Consider the following 21,127-nt stretch of genomic DNA (forward strand, 5'->3'; position numbering starts at 1 on the left):
TTGGTTGGAACACTGTTTGTTTTTCTGTGGAATGGTTAGTAGCACCGATTGTTTTTTTTGGCATATCTCGGACCCTAGGCTGACCACAGAGACGCGTTTTTTTTACAGCCAATTTATGGGTCAGGCAGCGAGCGGATCGTGAAGAAAGGTCAGCTGAATGTGACACTTTATGTTTCAGCCTAGAATCGCTGATACAGCCTTTAAGTTTGATTTTTACAAATTTTAGATCAAACACTAGTGACACAACCACTTATATCTATGTAAATTAGCCTAAACCCAGACCTTTCTAAAATGGAGGCTGCCATCATGATGATTTCAAGATCAGGGGACATTTTGAAATATTAATAAGTATGTATTTATCAAAATGTAGATTAAAATATGTCAGATCTGCAAGTTGCAACATAACACCACAGACACAAATAAAGTGTGACACATGAAATTGTCCGAAATTTAGCTAACTTTTAAGAAAATGATTAAGAATGAATGTACCCACCATGCACCATTCAGATCAACCAGCACTTGCAAGACCTTTACACACAAAAAGCCCCCTTTTCTTAAAGGGGCAACATCCATTGTTGTAACACCACAGAAATGAATTTGGGGGACAATTTCTTAGATATAACAGAACAATTTTTTTTTTAAAACAATTTAATACAATTGTACATGCTAAATACAATCTGTTTTCACAATATAACCACTTTATTTGTCTTAGAAATGTTATATTGTTGCAATTACATTCCATGATACCTTGATACCTCTCTGAGGTATGGCAGGAACATGCATACGAAAAGCGCTTTCATAATCATGGTGTATTTCTTGCAGTATGGTGAACTACTAATAGTGGAATCATCAGTAAACAGCTGGTTTATTCTGATGTCATCAAAACCACTAAAATTGATGTCAGGTGGGGAAATTAGCCTGTTGTTGATCAGGAAGTTTATTGGTTACACCTCAGTAAGCTTATCGCCTATAATGTGACACCTAATATTTTAAAACCCGAAGCGGCACAAACGGAAATATTACCGGCACAAACAAACGAGACTATTTGGGGTGAATTTAGAGCGTTTTCGATCTCAGTAATAATAATTACACATTATTTTAATATCTAATAAAACAAAGCAGCACATGTTTTTTTTTTACATGACACAAACAGTTTAGCCTGTTTTGGGGCGCCTAAAATTCGATTTCTAATATTCTAAAACCAAAGCAGCACAAACAAAACTTTTACCGGTATAAACCAGCACAAACGAAGTTGGGGAGCCAACTTCACAGAGGTTTTCAAAAGGCCTCCGGGATGAAGTTGTAGACAGGAGCATGTTAAGAGAAAGCTACAAAAACATTTTAGTTATTCCTTTGAGTATTGTTCAGAGCATCATTAAAGGATTAGTTCACTCCTGAATGAAAATTTCCTTTTAATTTACGCACCATGTCATCCAAGATTGTCATGTCTTTTTTTTTCCTTCAGTCAAAAATAAATTAAAAAAAAAAAATTGAAGACAACTTTCCAGGATTTTTCTCCATGTAATAGACTTAAATTGGGATCAGTGGGTTCAAGATCCAAATTGCAGTTTCAGTGCAGCTTCAAAGCGCTCTACACGATCCCAGCCGAGAAATAAGTCTTATCTAACCAAAAGATGTTATTTTCTAAAAAAAAAAAAAAAAAAAAAAAACTTTTTAACCATAAATGCTTTTAGTGCACTAGCTCCATCTCATTTTCTCCTCCAACTTAGAATAGTCTGACATTGTTGTTTTTCCTTTTTTGTAAAGAGCGTTTAACTTTGCACGTTCGCTTTGTAAACACTGGATCGGTACTTCCACCCACATCACACATGACTTTTCCAACGTGACTATGTAGTGCAAGACAAGCATTTGTGGTTAAAAAGTATATAAATTAGTACTTTTTTTTTTTTTTTATAAAATGACAGATCGTTTCACTAGAAAAGACCCTTATACCTCGGCTGAGATCGTGTAGAGCCCTTTGAAGCTGCACTGAAACTGCAATTTGGACCTTCTACCTGTTGATCCCCATTGAAGTCCACTATATGAAGAAAAATCCTGGAATGGTTTTCACTAAAACCTTAATTTCTTTTTGACTGAAGAAAATAAGAAAATCTTGGATAAGACAAGAGAATGGTGTATGTATTTACTTATTTCCTTAGTAAAGTCATTTTCTCCTCTTTGTTTTTAACACAGTTCACTCTGCCAATGCTGACTGACACCCTACTTCAGGTGTTGAGAGGAAAAGATGGTTTTCCCTATGCTGTTCTCCAGACTCTGCTGAAGCTCATTGTCCTGATCATCAGCACACTTTTGCTGGTCATTGTCAGGGTGCAGGTCATTCAGTCCCAGTTGCCAGTTTTCACCAGGTAAGACCACAGTACAATCTCTGTTGTGTTATATACACCAGTGTTTTTCGACTGTTACAGTGAGGGAAAAAAAAATTTGATACCCTGCTGGTTTTGTACGTTTGCCCACTGACAAAGAAATGATCAGTCTATAATTTTAATGGTAGGTTTATTTGAACGGTGAGAATCCAGAAAAATGCGTTTAAAAAAAAGTTAGAAATTGATTTGCATTTTAATGAGTGAAATAAATATTTGATCCCCTATCAATCAGCAGGATTTCTGGCTCCCAGGTGTCTTTTATACAGGTAATGAACTGAGATTAGGAGCACTCTCTTAAAGGGAGCGCTCCTAATCTCACCTTGTTATCTGTATAAAAGACACCTGTCCACAGAAGCAAGCAATCAATCAGATTCCAAACTCTCCACCATGGCCAAGACCAAAGAGCTGTCCAAGGATGTCAGGGACAAGATTGTAGACCCTCACAAGGCTGGAATGGGCTACAAGATTATCGCCAAGCAGCTCGATGAGAAGGTGACAACAGTTGCAATTATTCGCAGATGGAAGAAACACAAAATAACTGTCAATCTCCCTCGGTCTGGGTCTCCATGCAAGATCTCACCTCGTGGAGTTTCAGTGATCATGAGAACGGTGAGGAATCAGCCCAGAACTACACGGGAGGATCTTGTCAATGACCTCAAGGCAGCTGGGACCATAGTCACCAAGAAAACAATTGGTAACACACTACGCCACAAAGGACTGAAATCCTGGAGCTCCTGCAAGGTCCCCCTGCTCAAGAAAGCACACGTACAGGCCCGTCTGAAGTTTGCCAATATACATCTGAATGATTCAGAGGAGAACTGGGTGAAGGTGTTGTGGTCCGATGAGACCAAAATCAAGCTCTTTGGCATCAACTCAACTCGCCGTGTTTGGAGGAGAAGGAATGCTGCCTATGACCCCAAGAACATCATCCCCACCGTCAAACATGGAGGTGGAAACATTATGCTTTGGGGGTGTTTTCCTGCTAAGGGGACAGGACAACTGCACCGCATCAAGGGGACGATGGACGAGGCCATTTATCAAATCTTGGGTGAGAACCTTCTTCCCTAAGCCAGGGCATTGATGGGATGGGTATTCCAGCATGACAATTACCCAAAGCACATGGCCAAGGCAACAAAGGAGTGGCTCAAGAAGAAGCACATTAGGGTCCTGTAGTCCTTAATCTCATAGAAAATCTGTGGAGGGAGCTGAAGGTTCGAGTTGCCAGATGTCAGCCTCGAAACCTTAATGACTTGGAGAGGATCTGCAAAGAGGAGTGGCACAAAATCCCTCCTGAGATGTGTGGAAATGTGGTGGCCAACTACAAGATACGTCTGACCTCTGTGATTGCCAACAAGGGTTTTTCCACCAAGTACTAAGTTATGTTTTGCTGCTTTCACTCATTAAAAGGCAAATCAATTTATAACTTCTTTTTGTTGTTGTTCTCTCTCACTGTTCAAATAAACCTACCATTAAAATTATAGACTGATAATAAATTATAAACTGACAAAACTCTGTGATTATATATCAATATGGCTACAAAATAATTGTAATGATAATAATAATTATCATGCATATATTTATTTAATTAGTCACACTAAGCCATATCACAATTTTGGTTTTATTTTCATTAATCATGCAGCCCTACTGTATGTCACGCATTAGTTTTATATTCACTGCGGACAAATGGCTTGTTGCTGGAAACTTGTCACATTAAGCATGGTGTACTGCACATCCACGAGTGACTTATTGCCTTAATAAACTGATTTATTACTGAACATTAGAGTTTCTCAGCTCAAGCCAAAATGGTATCACTCGCCAAGGGAATGATGTGATAAATTATTGAAAACGTGAAGAATTCTGTGGTATCATATTATGGGAAAGTCGTCTGTAATACAGTATGATAAGCTTTTAAAATGATGAGAGCTGTCATGATGCTTTTCTAACATCAACAGCCTAGGCCTGAAATGAACTTGATGATCTATATATCGGCTAATCTATAGAAGTGCTTAGATAGTGAGCGTTTCCGCCCACCCTTAAACAAATAAAGCATTTCTGTGAATCCAAAAGCTCTGCGTTAAATGCCTAGACATACTACTTGTGATCATCATCCCTGGGGAAGTTGATTAGGATCAGAGAGAAAAATCCTTTTGGATTCGTCACGGAAGCGATCACTAATCCCTAGACTTAATCCACCAACTGTCTCCGACCGTCTGAATTAGTGTTATCACACAGCTCTCTAGAGACATAATACGCTGGATTACCATACTTTCAAAGTATTTTTTTGTCCCCGTGTTGTATTCGGGAATAGTGTGATGATATTTGAATGTCTCAGCCAAAACAAAAACATTCTTCATCCAGGAGATTGGATTTATGACAGGATTGTGCAAAGCCTTTTATTGGATTTTTAATACTTGAAGTTGACTCTCCCACCCTTCAAACCTTTCTCCCAAAACACACCCCTGTGTGAATGCCAAGTGATAAACTTCGGTTTCTGTCTGTTTCAAACAGTGGAAATATTTTATTTGGAAAATATTAGCTTAAAGCAAGTTTAAAAGCAAGGTCATTAATGTAGAAAGTGTTTATAGTCAAGTCTGAAAGCCTGTGTCAATTTTCTGTACATAAATGGACATTTCTAAAGACCCTTTCCCCCTAACCTAAAACTTTTTAATGTTGTAGTTTAAATCGTAGCGCGTGGCGCAGTCCATGCCAAAGTTATGAGTTCAAATCCCAAATAGCATGTTGAATGTGCTGCCAAATGAATAAATGTACTTTAATTTGGAGCCTGTTAATGTTTTTTAATTAAATCAGGATGTTGTTGTTTTCTGTTAATGGGTGTCCATAATCATTATCATCCAAAACATGTTGTTTAATGCAACAGTCAACATTTAAATGCTTGAGATTCAAAGAACATCATCACTTTAGCGTAATCTATTACTTGAGTCTTGAATCAGAGTTAATGGTATGTTTCTACAGATCAGTCTTGCCAACTTGGCACCATTGTTGTTTTGGTGACTTCTTTTTTTTTTTTTAGCCGCCTGATGCCTATCATTCAGTCTGGCTGTTTTTCAGTGTGGCTTGGATCAGTTTAACCCTCTTTGTGGTTTTACATGCATAGGCAACATGATGCATTGCAGAGTAATGGCCACGGGCTGAATTAGATCAAGAAAGAATGCTGTAAATTAGCACACTAAAGAATATAAAAATGTTTTGTTTTTTTTACTTGCTAGGAAATGTATTGTTCTGGACTCATTCTGAGGGAGTATGTTGGAGGTTTGGGCACAACTCAAGAACGGGCTTTCTTTCAGTTCATGCGTATGAATTTGAATGGTGTGTGTGATTAAATTTAACTCTCAAAGACTGTAAGTTTAATGAATTGCAGTTTCTAATTTGCTACTTCCAAATTCAGGAACTGAACTAGAAATTAAAAAGCATTCTGAATTCAATGCTGAATAGTATAGAATGTTGAAATTTGTAGGAATTCATATTGTTTAGTTCTTTTCAGCAGTTCTTGAAGGGATAGTTCACCCAAAAATTAAAATTCTGTCATTAATTACAGTCCCACGTCTTTCCAAACTTGTAAGACCTACGTTCATCTTCAGAACACAACCCTGGACCACAAAACCAGTCTTAAGTACCATGGGTACATTTATAGCAATAGCCAAAAATACATTGTATGGGTCAAAATTATATTGTTTATAACAATTATAAATTATATTTTTCTTTTATGCCAAAAATCATTAGGATATTAAGTAAAGATCATGTTCTATGAAGATCTTTGTACATTTCCTACCATAAATATATAAAAACTTATTTTTTGATTAGCAATATGCATTGCTAAGAACTTCATTTGGACAACTTTAAAGGCGATTTTCTCAGCATTTTGATTTTCTTGCACCCTCAGACTCCAGATTTTCAAATAGGCCAAATATTGTCCTATCCTTACAAATTCATATCCATACATCAATGCAAAGCTTATTTATGCTATTATTTAGCTTTCAGATGATTTATAAATATCAATTTTGAAAAACTGTCTCCTTAAAAACTGGTTTTGTGGTCCAGGGTCACAAATTAAGACATTTTTTGATTAAATCTGAGAGCACTCTGACCCTGCATAGACAGCAACGGAAGGGTAGTAAGGACATTTCATCAGTTCAACCTTAATTTTATGAAGCAATGAGAATACTTTTTGTGTGCAGGAATGTTCTAAAAGAAGTTTTTATAAATATTGCCTTTAGAGAAACATCTCTTATTCTGCTGAGTACAGGGTTCGTACAGATACTGTAAAATGAAATGAAATTCCAGGACTTTTAAGAACTTCTCAAGCACTACTTCTTTGATTTTCAAGGACTTCAATTAGAGATATCACTTATCAAACAATGTCTTCTATTTCAAATTCTAAAAAAGAGAAATAGATAAGTAAAAATATACTAACAAAAAATGGCAAAAATAAAGTGAAGCACATGCAAAGTATTACTGCTAAAGTATTACAAGGTATACTACACTTTTAAAATATAGTAAAACCGTGGGTAATTTTCTTACGGTATTTGTATTTGTGTATACTTTCTTTTTTCTTTGTTTTTATAACTGTACTGCCATAATGATTTGATGCTTTAAAAAAAAAAAGATTAGAGAAATCGCTCTGAAGTCCAAATCTCATTTAAATGATTCGCGATTCATGCTCTGAAGTTCCGTTTTAAATGAAATGATTCGTTAACCATCATTCAAGATCAAAACTCTGCACGTGGTTCGCCAATCATTTGACTTGGATCGGAACTTCAAATCGCGTATTGTGAATCATTTGATTTGAATCATTCAATTCGCAAAATGACTTACAAACCCTTTCCAACCTAAATCAAATGTTTTGCGATATGCAAAGTTCTGATCTAAATCAAATGATTTGCAATACACGATCTGAAGTGCCGATCTAAAACAAATTAGCGATACACGATTCAATCGGAGTGCTTCGAAACGGTGAATCATTTTGCGACACAATGGTTTAACTGATTCAGAGTTTTGAAAAACTCTTTAAAATCGTTACAAGCATTGTCAAAATCCGAAAATGAATGGCTCTTTTAATTTGATCTGGTTTCTGCTAGTGAATCGCTTGAAATGAATGATCGGTGTGAATCAGTTTGAATCAGTCGGCGTGGTTCCAGCCTAAATGACTCTAAATGACATTGATTTGGTTCACATGTTCTTCTTTTCGCGGTTACAGCCTTGTTTGTGCGACACTGTCAGTACTGCTACTGGCTTAGCTCAATTGTTTTCTGACATTAACTGAAATAAGCGAAAAAGGTATGATGTTTTTTTGAATTTTGTGAATTTAGCATGAAAAGATACATGCTTATTGACAGAATTAAACGCTTGTTTCTTAGATACATTGTCTTTCAATAATTCAAGCACTTTTCAAGTACCTCTTCAGGAATATTGCTGTTTTCAAGGGTTCTCAGGCTTTGCACTTTAAGCACTTTTTACGAACCCTGTGACTATGAACCATAAAGGTTTTTGCACTAATCTCCAGTAAACATTCAAAGCAGAGTTGGAGCTGATTAATTGCGTTGGTGAAACGTAAAACCTGCTTTTTCTTATCAGTATCTTTCTCTTATCAATAAAACGTTTTCAAAATGAACAGTGTCTAGTGTGGTATGTCTTAATGGAGAGAAGTGCTCATTAATTGTAATCTGTCATCAGGTTTGATAATCCAGCTGCCGTCAGCTCCACCCCAACCAGGCAACTGACCTTCAACTACCTCCTGCCAGTAAATGCCTGGCTGCTGCTCAACCCCTCTGAGCTGTGTTGTGACTGGACAATGGGCACTATCCCCCTCGTGGAGTCTCTTTTGGACCCTCGCAACCTCGCCACGGTGGTATTTTACGCCATGTTAAGCCTCCTGGCTTATCACAGCCTTTGGTACGGCCACAGCTCTGCAAAGATCGTCATGATGGTACGTTTGTGGGTGGGCCTTATGGAAAATCTGCTTATGTGTCAGCTTAAGGAATAGGAATCTAAAGGGAATAAAGGAATCTAAATGGGTTCTTCAAACATAATTTAGAAATTTTGTTTAGTGGAAATGCATTTCTGTAACCATGACTTGAATGAGATGTTTATTCTTGTGTTTTTTATTATAGTTGTCTGTATAAATGCACAAGAAACCACAAAGGAGAAATTGTTTATTTGAAATAATATATCATACCCCCAGCTTTATTTGAAATCTGTCAGATACCATTTAGGGCTGTTTTCATCCATACCAAGTGCATGCACATGTGCTGGTTTCCCAGAATCCAAGTAAACCTAGTGCTGAATTAAGTATTCCTCATAGTATAGTGTAAGCTAAAACTATTGTTATGCAATCGAAATAAAAACCGAACTGGAGATGTGAGACGTATCTGCTTCAGTGCCATGGATCTTAGACAGGATTTGACTGAAAATTACTGGAAACTTACTGGGTATCTCTTAAATTCCCTGTAATGTAAGTTGCTCCACTTCAGGGCCATCTTGGCACTGTTTTTTTAATGTTAGCAACTGTCAATACAGTTCCTATATACTTGAATCTCCAAAACTGGCCACAGATTAACTTTTTGCGACATTTGCAAGTGCCAGTGAACTGAGACAATTTACTGGCCAAAATGGTTTCTTCATTTTGCATGATTTTTAAGGCAAGACATTGCAGGTGAATAGGGTAAAAAAAAAAAACAACAACAACTAATAGTTATCACCTTACTTACCAAGTTTATTTATTACATAGAAAACTTGTAACACAAAAAATGTTAGGGTTAAATATGCAAACGAGGCATTATTTAATAAAATATATGCTAATTTGCATACATTTATAGTACAAAAATCTAAACACTGGATGAAGTCAGATTCAAAATTCTTGTTTAATTTTTTTTTACATATAAGAATCAAATGTTTTTACAGAGGGAATTTTGGATATCTAATTTTGTCATGATTCAGAAAATACTTGTTGAAAAAACAAATATGAACAAATCCCTCTCTTAAAACCTTCAGGATATAGACAGGAATAAAAATGCAAGGTTTGGTGTGTGTAAGGGCTCCTGAAGTGGAGATTTATAGCTTGGTGTAGAAGAAAATAGATAAAGTGCTATAAAAGAAACACTTAACAGTATCTTTTGGATGTTTTCTTTTCACTAGTCTGAAAAAACACTTTATGAAAAACCAAAAAGCCCAAAATCTCAAACTTGAACTGTTTTTGCCTGCATTGTCTTCCCTTAAGTTGAAAATATTTTTTTTTGCCAGTGGCGAGTGAGTTTAGAAAACGTTTCTTAATTTTTCATAATCGTAATTGTTAAAAAATATATATATATATTATCAACAGCAGATGACTTGAGAAAATTTACTGGCCATTTTCTTTATTTTTCATTGTTTAAAGTAAAGTAAATTAAGAGAATAAACTGCTTTAAATGTTACTCAGTTTTTATTTATTTGTTTATTTATTTATTTATTTAAATTATCATTATTTCGGCTTGTTTTTTTTGTTTGTTTTTTTGGCTTTTTTCTTATTTTTGCTACGCTCACAGTGTTTTATACTAAATCAGCACGCCTCCGACAGCTCAGCCCCAAAAATGACCCTTATATTTTCACTTTTGTCCCTTTCTGGATTAGTTTACTTCTAGAATAAACATTTCCTGATAATTTACTCACCCCCATGTCATCCAAGAAATTGAGTTTTTTGAGGAAAACATTCCCAATTATTTCTCCATGCAGTGGACTTCAATGGGGATCAACAGGTTGAAGGTCCAAATTGCATTTTCTGTGCAGCTTCAAAGGGCTCTACACGATCCCAGCCAAGGAATAAGGGTCTTATTTAGCAAAACAAACGTTCATTTTCTAGAAAAAAAAAAATGTATATACTTTTCAACCACAAAAAAGCCTGACTTTGGAAAGTTCACGGGTGACGTAGAAGCAAACTTGCAAACAAAATCAAACAGCCTTTACAAAAAAGATAAAACAACGAAGTGGGACGATTTTGAAGTTTGAGAAGAAAATGAGAAACCTATTGGAAACAGAGTACACAGATGAAGAACTTATCATGCGTGACCTTTCCAACGTGATTACGCAATGCATGAAGTTGTAGACACGCATCGCAGAGCTAGTGCAAGATGATTTGTGGTTAAAAAGTATATACATTTGTATTTATTTTTTTAGAAAATGATGATCCGTCTCACTACACTGTAAAACGTTTTCAGCAGTTTCAACTTAAAAACTTAAGTTTAGCAGCTGCCTTAAGATTTTAAGTTAAATCAACTTAAGTCATTTAAACTCACAAGTTATATCAACTCATTTTTATTGTAATACGTTAAAATAACTTGTAGCTTTAAGCTGATTTAACTTAGAAACTTAAGGTAGCTGCTGAACTTAGGTTTTTAAGTTGAATCTGGTGAAAACTTAGTGTAGTGTAGTGTAGATAAAACCATTATTTCTCGGCTGGGATTGTGTAGAGGCCTTGGAAGCTGTATTGAAACTGCAATTTGGCCCTTCAACCCGTTGGGTTCATGGAATCATGGAAGGTGTTCCTCAAAAAACATTTATTTTCGACTGAAGAAAGAAAAGACATGAACATCTTGGATCACATGGGGGTAAGTAAATAGTTTTCTGGAAATGAACTAATTCTTTAATGTGAGGAATATTCAATGAATGTGTCGTCACATGGAGTTCTAAAAAGAAAATAAACTTAAGGCATCCTATATAAATGGAATGTTTTAAGTAAAAATGTCTTGGTTTAGATTTGAATCGGTTGTGTCATTTCAACAAATAAGGGCTATTCTTATTTCATTTAAACAAAAGTATTATATTGCAGTTTCTGAAATTGCTGCCCAACTGATGCACAATTTACATCCTTGTTGAAGCTAGTTCTTACTCTCACTTGGCACTTGGTGAGTGAATTAATTTTGGATCCTATTTGTCAAGATTATGTTTCAGTCGCATGAAATCAGTAATACAATCTCAAATCAGTCTAAAGACATGTATTTTCAGGCTGTTCCAGAAAACTACAAGCCGAAAAGGCGATTGGCTGTTTTAACTAGAAGGAAGTTAAAGAAGTCACTTGATTTCTAAAATGCAAGTGCGTCACAAGCTTTCATTATAAACAGATGGTAATTACTGTGCTAAATGGGTACATTTTTGGGCAAGGTATTAGTCATTGAGTTCAAGAATTGGGCCTAGAAATTGGTCGCGCTATTTCATACCTACGGCGGAATGCATTCTGGACCTTTTTTTTTTTTAACAGCTTCTGGAAACTGTCGCGACTCCCAGCACATGATTAATGTCACCTGTCTGAACGCACAGATTTCCCTTTCACTAAACTTGTGCAACAACGTGTATTTCATCTTTTTAAATGTTTGGTCTCACACAACATTTTCTTCTCAATTTACAGCCGCCTTTTTTTCCCGTCCATCATAAAAGATGTTATCGTCATATAGTCTGGCTCTGCAGCTCTGATGTCTACATATGTTCGACCACACTCGCAAGAGTTCACAGTGTCACAGTTGAAATGCGTTCGTCTTGTGTGTTCAGCTCTCCGCTTGTTCGTTGTGTAACAGCGGCGTGAATTCTTCATCCGCGTCTCCGTGCGCTGTCAACAGAGTTTGGTGAACTTCCTCGCTCTGTTGGCAAAGGCCACCCTTTGAGACCAGGGAGCCACAAATCATTATTAACGGACAGCGTGCAAAGGAGGGGTTGGGCATTAACATTTTGCTGTGGTCTGCGTGGTTAGGAGACGGAGAACAGGTTGCATGAGGATATTCATCCGAATCTATTTTATTTGGACATGGTTCGTTATTTTAATGATTCCCTGTGCGCAGACCCTCGACATTCACTCTGAGCAAACAGGAAACACTTGTTGTGAAAGCTTAGCTAATTTGACTGTGAAGGGTTTTTTCTGCGTTACATGTTCCAAAGCAACCAAACAACACGCAGCGCAGAGCTTATGATAACCGCAGACAAAGCTTTTGTTTGTGCAGAAACTTCTTTCATCAAGATTGATTTTGGCCTCTGAAGCGTCAAGCAAATTGGATAAATATGATGTTCCACGTACTGCTGCTTTCGGCTCTGTTAAATCCACTCCTGCGTAAGCAATCTTTGACGGCTTGGGTCTTGACGTACTCTGAAGCTGCTGCCAAAACCAATTTCTTCGATTCACTTTTACAACCGCAGAATGCCAAATGAATGCCCCTGTTTTTTCGGGATGGCTCGATTTGAGAAAAAAAGCCTCATCTATATAGCACCCTGCGGTTTACTTAGAAGATAAACGTATAAAAATGAATTGCTTTTAAAAAAAAAAAAACGACTTTTCTGCTTATGAAGAGGGTGAGATTAGCTGTATCTAGACAAAACAAAATTAGTTTGTTCTTCAGAACAGGGTGTTCAAGGGCTGTGCCCTTGCAGGGGTTCAGCATTTCAAAAAATCCTGATCCATCACCTTGTCATAAGGTGCTTTTCGTAAATAAAACCTATAATCCCAATCTTACATCTTGTGGCCTGGCATGCATTGTGCAAGACAGGCGTGTTTGCTTGTGGTTTTGATGAGAAGGACCATGATTGTGGAGCACTGCAATGACATGTTGTCATATTCGTTTGAACATTTCCACCGCTCTGAGAAATTATCTCGGACCGTCGTGATTATGTGGCTCGGGAGTTCTCTTGCACTTGTCCTACAGTTCAAGCATGTATAATTGGGTTTAGTTTCAGATTAATCAAACTCATGGTCTTGGTTTCAGACAAAGCTTTATGAAACCAAAGTGATTAGCATTCAGTCCTGCACAAGCTTGTCTGAACCAAACAATGAGAACATTTAAATCCAAGATTTTTCGCTTATGGAATTTCTCGGTTTACCAGGCCGTTTTTGTGCCCACTCAGGGTTGCCACTTAGACAAATCCCTGATTGGATTGCCAGAGCATTTCTATTTCCTTTCATTAGATTTGAAAGAGTGAGGAAAAAATGGGTCATTTGATTGTTAAATGCTCAATGATTTTCACTCACGTAGGGGGTCAAGGACTGTGTTTGGAGGCTTGATAGTCTTGGAAAAACATTTGATTAGAAAAAAAAAAAAAAATCTTGAAGCTTGTACAAAGAGACTTCACTTGTGCACTAAATGGTATTTTTATACCATCATATCTTAAAAAGAAAATGTAGTTATCTTTTACTCACCTTCATGTTGTTACAAACCTAAATGAATTTCTTTCTTCTGTTGAACACTGAAATTGGTAACAGTTGCTGGTAGCCATTGTTTTCCATAGAGTTCAAAATTCATAATTCAAAATTGTGCTCAACAAAAGAAAGAATTTCTGGTTTGGATAAAACGAGGGTGAAAATTTTGACAAGATGAAGTATTGTTTTAAACCTGACTTCTTTCCAGGCTTTCTTTTTTCCGTGGAACACAAAAGGAATAAATTTGAATAACGTCCTGATTGTTTTTTTTCCTGTGAAATTGCAATAAATGGCAATAACAAAATCTTAAAAATGGACGCATGACTTATTCCAAGTCTTCTGAAGCCATGTGATAACTGTGTGAAACAGACCTAAATTATCAAAATGTTTACATTCATTACAGCTCTTCTCACATTCATCTATGAACAACTAATACAATTTTAGCCTATTCCTCATACAAAACTATCGTATGACAAGACAAGTAATTTTTAGGGCTCTGCAGTGCCATTTCAATTGTATTTACGGCTCAATCAGCATATTTGTGTTTGCGCTGAGGGGAGCTTCAAAGGTTCTACATATTTTTGCAATGTTAAGTAGACATATCTCACAAATCCTTTCAAACAAAGTGTAGAGAGAGTGTAAATAAGAGATTTATTGTGCGGTGTACAGAGCTTTGTTGATTATAATGTAACTTTGTAAATGTAAATGAGATATTTAGTACAACAGGTAAATAAACAAGAAGTTAATATTAAATCACTTACATTGTCTGACTATATCACTATTTGCTGATTTTGCTCTATTTCGTCATCAAAAATGGTTTGAAACAAGTCACAACTGAGCCGCTGCGCATCTCCATTCAAACACAGCTTTTTTTCGTTCATGAATGAACGTGCATTTTTAAATGAATCTAGTGAGTCAATGATTCAATTTCCCATTTGTAAAGACAGTCACTTGCTTTATTCCTGAATGAATCAGACGTTCAAACCAATCAAATGAATAACATGATTCAATAGTTAAATCATTGACTTGCCACCACCTACTGGCAGATTTAGTTTTGTTTTTAAGGTATTTTTTCAGTTATTTAAACATTTAATATTTCTGTATAAAAATTTTATATTTAAAGCATTAATCTCAACATGAACTCATGAATTTGATTGCACTCATGCCACCTCGGAGCCTCATTAAACATGAAAATACACCTTTTGTGTTCTTCTGTGCCACCTCTGTAGTACAAATCAATTTTGTTAATACTGATTTCATTTGATTAGTAACTTATTCTTATCTACTTGTTCTTAATTAGAAATTTTAAAAAGCTTAAAAAATAATTGTAAAAAAAATTGACATAAAAGATGACATACTTTTAATAAAGTTGCCAAAAATTCCATTACAAAGGTGAAAACAAATTTCCCCTGTACATCACTTTAAGGAGTCAAATATCCTAAAGAGAAAAGTAAGCGTAGAGCCCTGATTTTACGGTACTTTTGTCCTTTTTATAGCTTGAAAGCTTCAGTCTGAGTGACCAAAAAGCAATAATGAAGTGGAACAGCACATTTTCCAAAATCTCTCCTTATGTGCTCCACAGATAAAAGAACCGATTTTCCTCCTTTCTACCCTCCATTATTCCTTTATTATGATGCGTTCTCTGTGGGATGGACCTCTGGTCAGCGCTCAAACATCCCATGTAATTTACTGTGTTATTGCTAAAGATCAAAAGGAAGTTATATAAATAGCCTATGATAAATGTCTCCAGAAGGCATCTAAGATATGAGCTGCGCCTTAAGATGTTAAAGTATTTGGTTTAGTGTGGAAAACCACACCGTACTATTTTTCTTTTTATTAACTGATTAATGCACTTTATCTTAAAGCAAGAAACACAGTACCAGTCAAAAGATTTTTTATGTTTTTACTATTTTTACTAGATTTCCATTTTGGGGTGAACCACTCATGTAGTACAAATGTTTTAATTATTTCTTTGTCTTTTTGTGTCCTTTAGGCATTGTCGCTGATCGTCCTTCCTTTTATCCCTGCATCCAATCTGTTTTTCCCTGTGGGCTTTGTTGTGGCTGAAAGGGTCCTGTACGTACCCAGCATGGGATTTTGTGTTTTGGTTGCCCATGGATTTAAACTGCTGTCCCAAAGAGGGTAAACATCCTTTAAAAAAATACTTTATTCCCTTTAAATGACTTGTTAAGAGAGTCATTCTTTGTTTCTGTGACATTATCCAGAGGCCTAAAGAAAATGTCTTGGTTGCTCATGGGAGTTCTTCTAACAACACACGCTGTGAAGACTTTCAACAGAAACTGGGATTGGGAGTCCGAATACACGCTTTTTACATCTGCACTCAAAGTACGAACACATCCAAGGACACATTATTCATTTATAGTTGCACATCTGGTCACAGGCTCATACATATTGTATTGTTGTGTTTTGAGAGATCATTACTTACTGAATAAATCCAGCTCGCTGCTTTATATCAAAGAACAAATACAGACGTTAACAAGAGTACAATGAAATGATGTCTGGAAAATATGATTTGTAATGTCAGCATGGCCTGAAACATTTCAAAACTGTTTTCCACCAGGTAAACAGAAACAACGCCAAACTCTGGAACAATGTCGGACATGCTTTGGAGAATCAGAACAGTTATGAGAGAGCTTTGAGATACTTCCTTCAGGCCACAAGAGTGCAACCAGGTAATTGACTGGATTTAGCATAATTGTGCATGAAACAGGTTATTCAATGTAGAACGGAGTTTTATCCATTGAGAATTTATTGGAGTGGGCAGTACATTCTCATAATGGAGACTTTTGGTTATTAGTTGATTTTTTTTTTAATAGTCCATGTGGCATCAGCAAAAAGGAAAGTTGTTTTAGAAGAAGAGTAAGTTGTTACGTTTTAATTAAAGATCATAAAAACAAACTTTAGCACCAGTGGATCATTTACAATGACATCCTAATTTATGTGGACTCGAAAGTTGTTTTTACAAAGTCATTTTAGGCAAATGTGCTAATGATAAATGATAACATGTCTCTGGGAATGATTTTGCGCCACATTGTTTTCCTCAGACACAAAATACTAAAAAGACTTGCGTGTGTAATATTTCCATCAGTTCTTTCTAAAATATTGGCAGAGGAAGTGAACATGGAGCTTATTTTAAACAAAACTCACCATTGGATATGTGGGAAATTCTGCCTTATTATGATAAGTTTGGAGGCATGTTGGTAAGGACAATTTCAAATTGTGTATAAGCTAGCAAGAAGTAGTTTATGTAGTATTTCTTGGGACTGTATGAAAACATTGGCGTTTGAAACTATTTTCACACTTTAGTGTCTTGAGAATATGTGGATTTACAGATTTGATGTGAGGATTTAGGTTTTGTAAAAGCTTTTCTGTCAGGCTACCTGCGAGGAAGACAGCTGTGGCTGCCAAGGGCATTAGACTATTGACTTTAATTGTTTAAGTTATGTTGGTTTGTTGAGCTAACGTGACTTTAGAGATCCACCACCCAAGATGTGTTTTTCCCAGATTAACTCCATAAGCACATTAATGAATGAGGAAATCCTGGGCAGGCTATCTATACGCGTCAGTTTGCTTTTCATAACAAAACCTCATGCTGCTTGAGTGTGGCCAGGCGTTTCTTAGAAAATGCTGGTAGCGCTATCAGCTTCACACATCGAAAACCTACCAACACTATTGGTTAGCGCTCTGTTGTTTGAGGTTACATGGGCCACATGGCAGTAAAAGGTTGTAAAGGGAGCACTTTCACAGGAGGTGCTTTTCCTTTTCCCGGTCTTTCCCGCCGGGTTCCCATCCCAATTGTGTATTAAACTGGTCAGCTGTCTGTAACGGTTATTATTTGTTGCACTCAAGCCGTATAATTCACATTCCACTATCTACTCTGTCTTTGAGGTTTAGTCTGTGCTATTTTCTTGATTCATGACTCTATACTAAACATTGTGTCCTCTTCTAAGATGACATTGGGGCCCACATGAATGTGGGGAGAACGTACAAGAACCTAAACCGGTCCAGAGAGGCAGAAGAAGCATATCTAATTGCGAAATCACTTATGCCACAGGTATGAAATTCCCATCAGTAAAAAGGTATTTTGTTTATTTTTAGGTTGTCAACAAACTTTGATATAAACCAAAAAAATGCTCCCAACTATAATTATCCTCTAAGCATTCTTCTAGATATCAGTGCGGTTCAGATATGATTTGCAGTCCAGCACAAGAAAACTTGTTACCTCCTTTCCTGTTCTCCTCTCCTACTGCATTCCCCTAAGCCAAATGCAACAATTTTAATTTTGCGCTGCCACCGTGTTGCTCGCCAAGTCAAGTCAATGACCTAGCTTATCTCGAGATAAACTATTACTGCCTGAAAATGTTATAAAAAACTTTTTTTATCTTTAAAGAAGTTAATCGAATTCTAAGGGAAATTTTGGTATGAGTTACTGGCTCACGGGGACTGTTAAAAGGTCTGCAATCTTTTTTCCCCTTTCTCGTTTATCTAAAAAATAAAAGGCTAAAAAGCCCATAAATAAAATCAAAGACTTTTAAAACCATTAAGAAATAGTTTGTGGCTTTTAGTCCATGTGTATTAGTGTTCGTCATATGATGTTGAAAATGGTTTTGCTGCTAAATATTTTTGTGGAAATCTTGATGTTTACATAATTCTTTAATGAATAGGAAGTTCAAAAGAACAGCATTTAATGTAAATTGTTACATTATAAATGTCTTTATCATCGCTTTTGATCAAGTTAACGCATTTTTGCTGAATAAAAGTATCAATTTCTTTAAAGGGAACCCCGAATATCAAAGCTTGTATGGCTTAATATAACAATTTATGTCTTTTAGGGTATGTTCACACTTGTAGTTCGGTTCATTTGGTCAGGACCAAAAAGGAAAATGGTCTGCTTAGCGATCACACTGGCATTTTTGACAGCGAACCTAAAGATACCAATCCTAAAGGCATAGTGATACGTTCACAACCTGATTGGTTGGGTCGGATGACGTATATTTTGTGACGGAACTCACCGAACACTCCAAACAAAAGGAAAACGTGTGTTCGACTTAAAGTGGCGCTGCGGGTGTATGACATCAAAGTACCCATTCACTGATTGGTCTGCTCATCACCGCTTTAAGTCGAATATACCTAATGCCTTCTGCTGGACGAAGCGCGTTCATTGTTGCATGTATATGATTTTATTTTCACCACTTGTGAACTCACAAAGAGCTCATTAAAGGCACTTTACCTCCTCGTTTTACCACGTTTGCCCTCTGCTCATTTTGTTTTGGACACACCACTTGTTCCCTTCCTGAAATCATCTTGTCATTACTTCCTGTTTTTGATTAGTTTAGAAGAATTTGGTCTGTGTTGCGTTCATATTTAATTCGAACTGCACCAGAGTTTGTTTGAAACCCTGGTGCACACCAAACAAGCGGACCGAGGCTGCTTGTTTGGTGTGCACCAGGGTTTGAGAGAGAGCGATGTAAGTTTTTACTGCTTTCTTAGCGATAAGAAGTGGAGAAAAGAATAGGCAGATGCCTGTGGATGAATAAAATGTCCAAAAGGCCCACGTCTTTGCTCTCTCTACTTTAGCCCTGATGCCTTTGAGGTTTTTAGTAAACCACAGCTTAGTGAAAGCTTACAAACGGCAGAGACAAGAAATGCTAGATGCCACCCTGGAAGAATGTAAACATGCTTGAGTTTCTCAGTGCAGATTTCACTCGATATCCAGGGGCGATTAGACTCCTTGTGGGGAAAATCGATGGTACGGCATTTGGTTTAAGCCTACGCTTATACATCACCACCTGCAAGGTCTTTCAGTAGCTGTGGTCATCAAATCGTATTTTATTTTCTGAGTTGTGTTGTAAAAAAGCTATCTTTAAAAGATGACCAAAACATAGACCAAACATACTGATGACTCATCCTGCACTACACAGATTTTTGTCAGATGCTCTCTAAAAAAACTGTAACTGATTAACAGCTAACAAACAATGGTTCATAGCTTTGAAGTACCTAAAGTATGTTGGCTATTTAAAAATAGTTGTTCTTCATATGTTCTACTCAACATTTTTGAAACCAAACACATGGCCTTTTACTTCACATGGGTCTGTATTTCATGTTGGAATGTATAGGAAGACCATACTGAATATATTATTATGCTTAAAGTCATATGTATATAAATGCTTAAAACCTTGGCTGACCTTTCCAAAACATATTGGCAGATCATTCCAGGGAAGAAGTATGCAACCCGTGTGGCCCCCAACCATCTGAACGTCTACATTAACCTGGCAAACCTAATTCGGGCGAATGACTCCCGCCTTGAGGAAGCCGACCAACTCTATAGGCAGGCCATCAGCATGAGACCAGACTTCAAGCAAGCCTACATCAGTCGGCAAGTCTCCATTCATGCTGACAGGCTCAAAAATGTGTTTGTATATTTGAGTACTTTGGCTTTGATAAGATTATTGGGAGTGATTTTTTTATTATTTTTTTTGTCGTCTATGTATATACTGGATGATTTTCAAGAGATACAATCTAGTTGAAGAATTGAGCACCCATGTCGTACAATTTAACACTTTTTTTTTTGCTATCCATAAGAAAATATTTCTCATAGATATGAGCTGGAATCGCATGCCATAGTTAGAGAGTATCGGGGTGTTCTGTGTTTTTGTTACATTTTGCATCAAGTGAAAATTTACTAAGCTTTCACACTTTGTAATTTCTCTCTACATGTCTCATCCTGTTAATGAAATGTTGATCAGATAAGCTATTGAAAGTGGATTTACAAGAATGCCTTGGTTCTCATGAGCATGAGCGTCAAGACGTTTCTCAGCCACACTTGTGAAAACAGTACAAAGCAAACCAAAGAAAAAAGCCAAAGCCTTTGTATCACTCAAACTATTTACAAAGAAAATATCACTTAAAGAAACTGATCTTTCTCGTTGTACATGTGTATTAGATTTCGGAGATGTCCTGCGTGAGGTATTCCAAAAATGTCTTTTTGTTTCTCTCAAAACTCAGAGGGGAGCTTCTGCTGAAAATGAACAAGCCTAGTGAGGCGAAGGACGCCTACCTACGAGCGCTGGAGCTGGACCACACCAATGCAGACCTCTGGTACAATCTGGCTATTGTCAATATCGAGATGAAGGACCCCTCGGAGGCTCTGAGTAACTTTAATCGTGCTTTGGACCTGAATCCACGGCACAAACTGGCACTCTTCAACTCGGCGCTTCTCATGCAAGAGTCAGGTGTGTGGACAACGGCCATTTGAACCAAGCAATGAAATTAGATCTGTCGCAAAACCTAGTAAGCTGCCTACATAGGCTGCTGCCTGCTAAGCATCCGTATCTTGAAGTCTTTGGTTGCCTTTTCCATGAAATGTGCATGCTGTGCTGCCTTCAAACCATTTGCTTCACAGGTGTGCCATTGATGTCTTAAAATCAGTACCATCTGTGTATGCAGCTTTCTAGGTTATGTGGAAATAATGTTGCAAAACACACTCCCTAATTTTTTATTTATCAGAGCTGATCTTCAAACAAACATTGGGTTTATTACAAGAAACGGTGAGGTG

General features: G+C 36.8%; 1 protein-coding gene across 1 annotated transcript in view; it reads left to right on the top strand.

Moving 5' to 3' along the window:
• Window positions 1–21,127, top strand: part of tmtc3 (transmembrane O-mannosyltransferase targeting cadherins 3) — a 47,418-nt gene that overhangs the window by 19,572 nt on the left and 6,719 nt on the right. Inside the window, exons 6-13 of the mRNA XM_073831897.1 lie at window positions 2,194–2,366; window positions 8,076–8,328; window positions 15,545–15,693; window positions 15,777–15,897; window positions 16,133–16,244; window positions 17,523–17,626; window positions 19,779–19,948; window positions 20,578–20,804. Of these exons, the coding sequence (XP_073687998.1) occupies window positions 2,194–2,366; window positions 8,076–8,328; window positions 15,545–15,693; window positions 15,777–15,897; window positions 16,133–16,244; window positions 17,523–17,626; window positions 19,779–19,948; window positions 20,578–20,804 (1,309 nt within the window). The remainder of the gene's footprint in view (window positions 1–2,193; window positions 2,367–8,075; window positions 8,329–15,544; window positions 15,694–15,776; window positions 15,898–16,132; window positions 16,245–17,522; window positions 17,627–19,778; window positions 19,949–20,577; window positions 20,805–21,127) is intronic.

This window comes from Garra rufa, chromosome 25 (genome assembly GCF_049309525.1).
Source record: "Garra rufa chromosome 25, GarRuf1.0, whole genome shotgun sequence".
Lineage (NCBI taxonomy): Eukaryota > Metazoa > Chordata > Actinopteri > Cypriniformes > Cyprinidae > Garra > Garra rufa.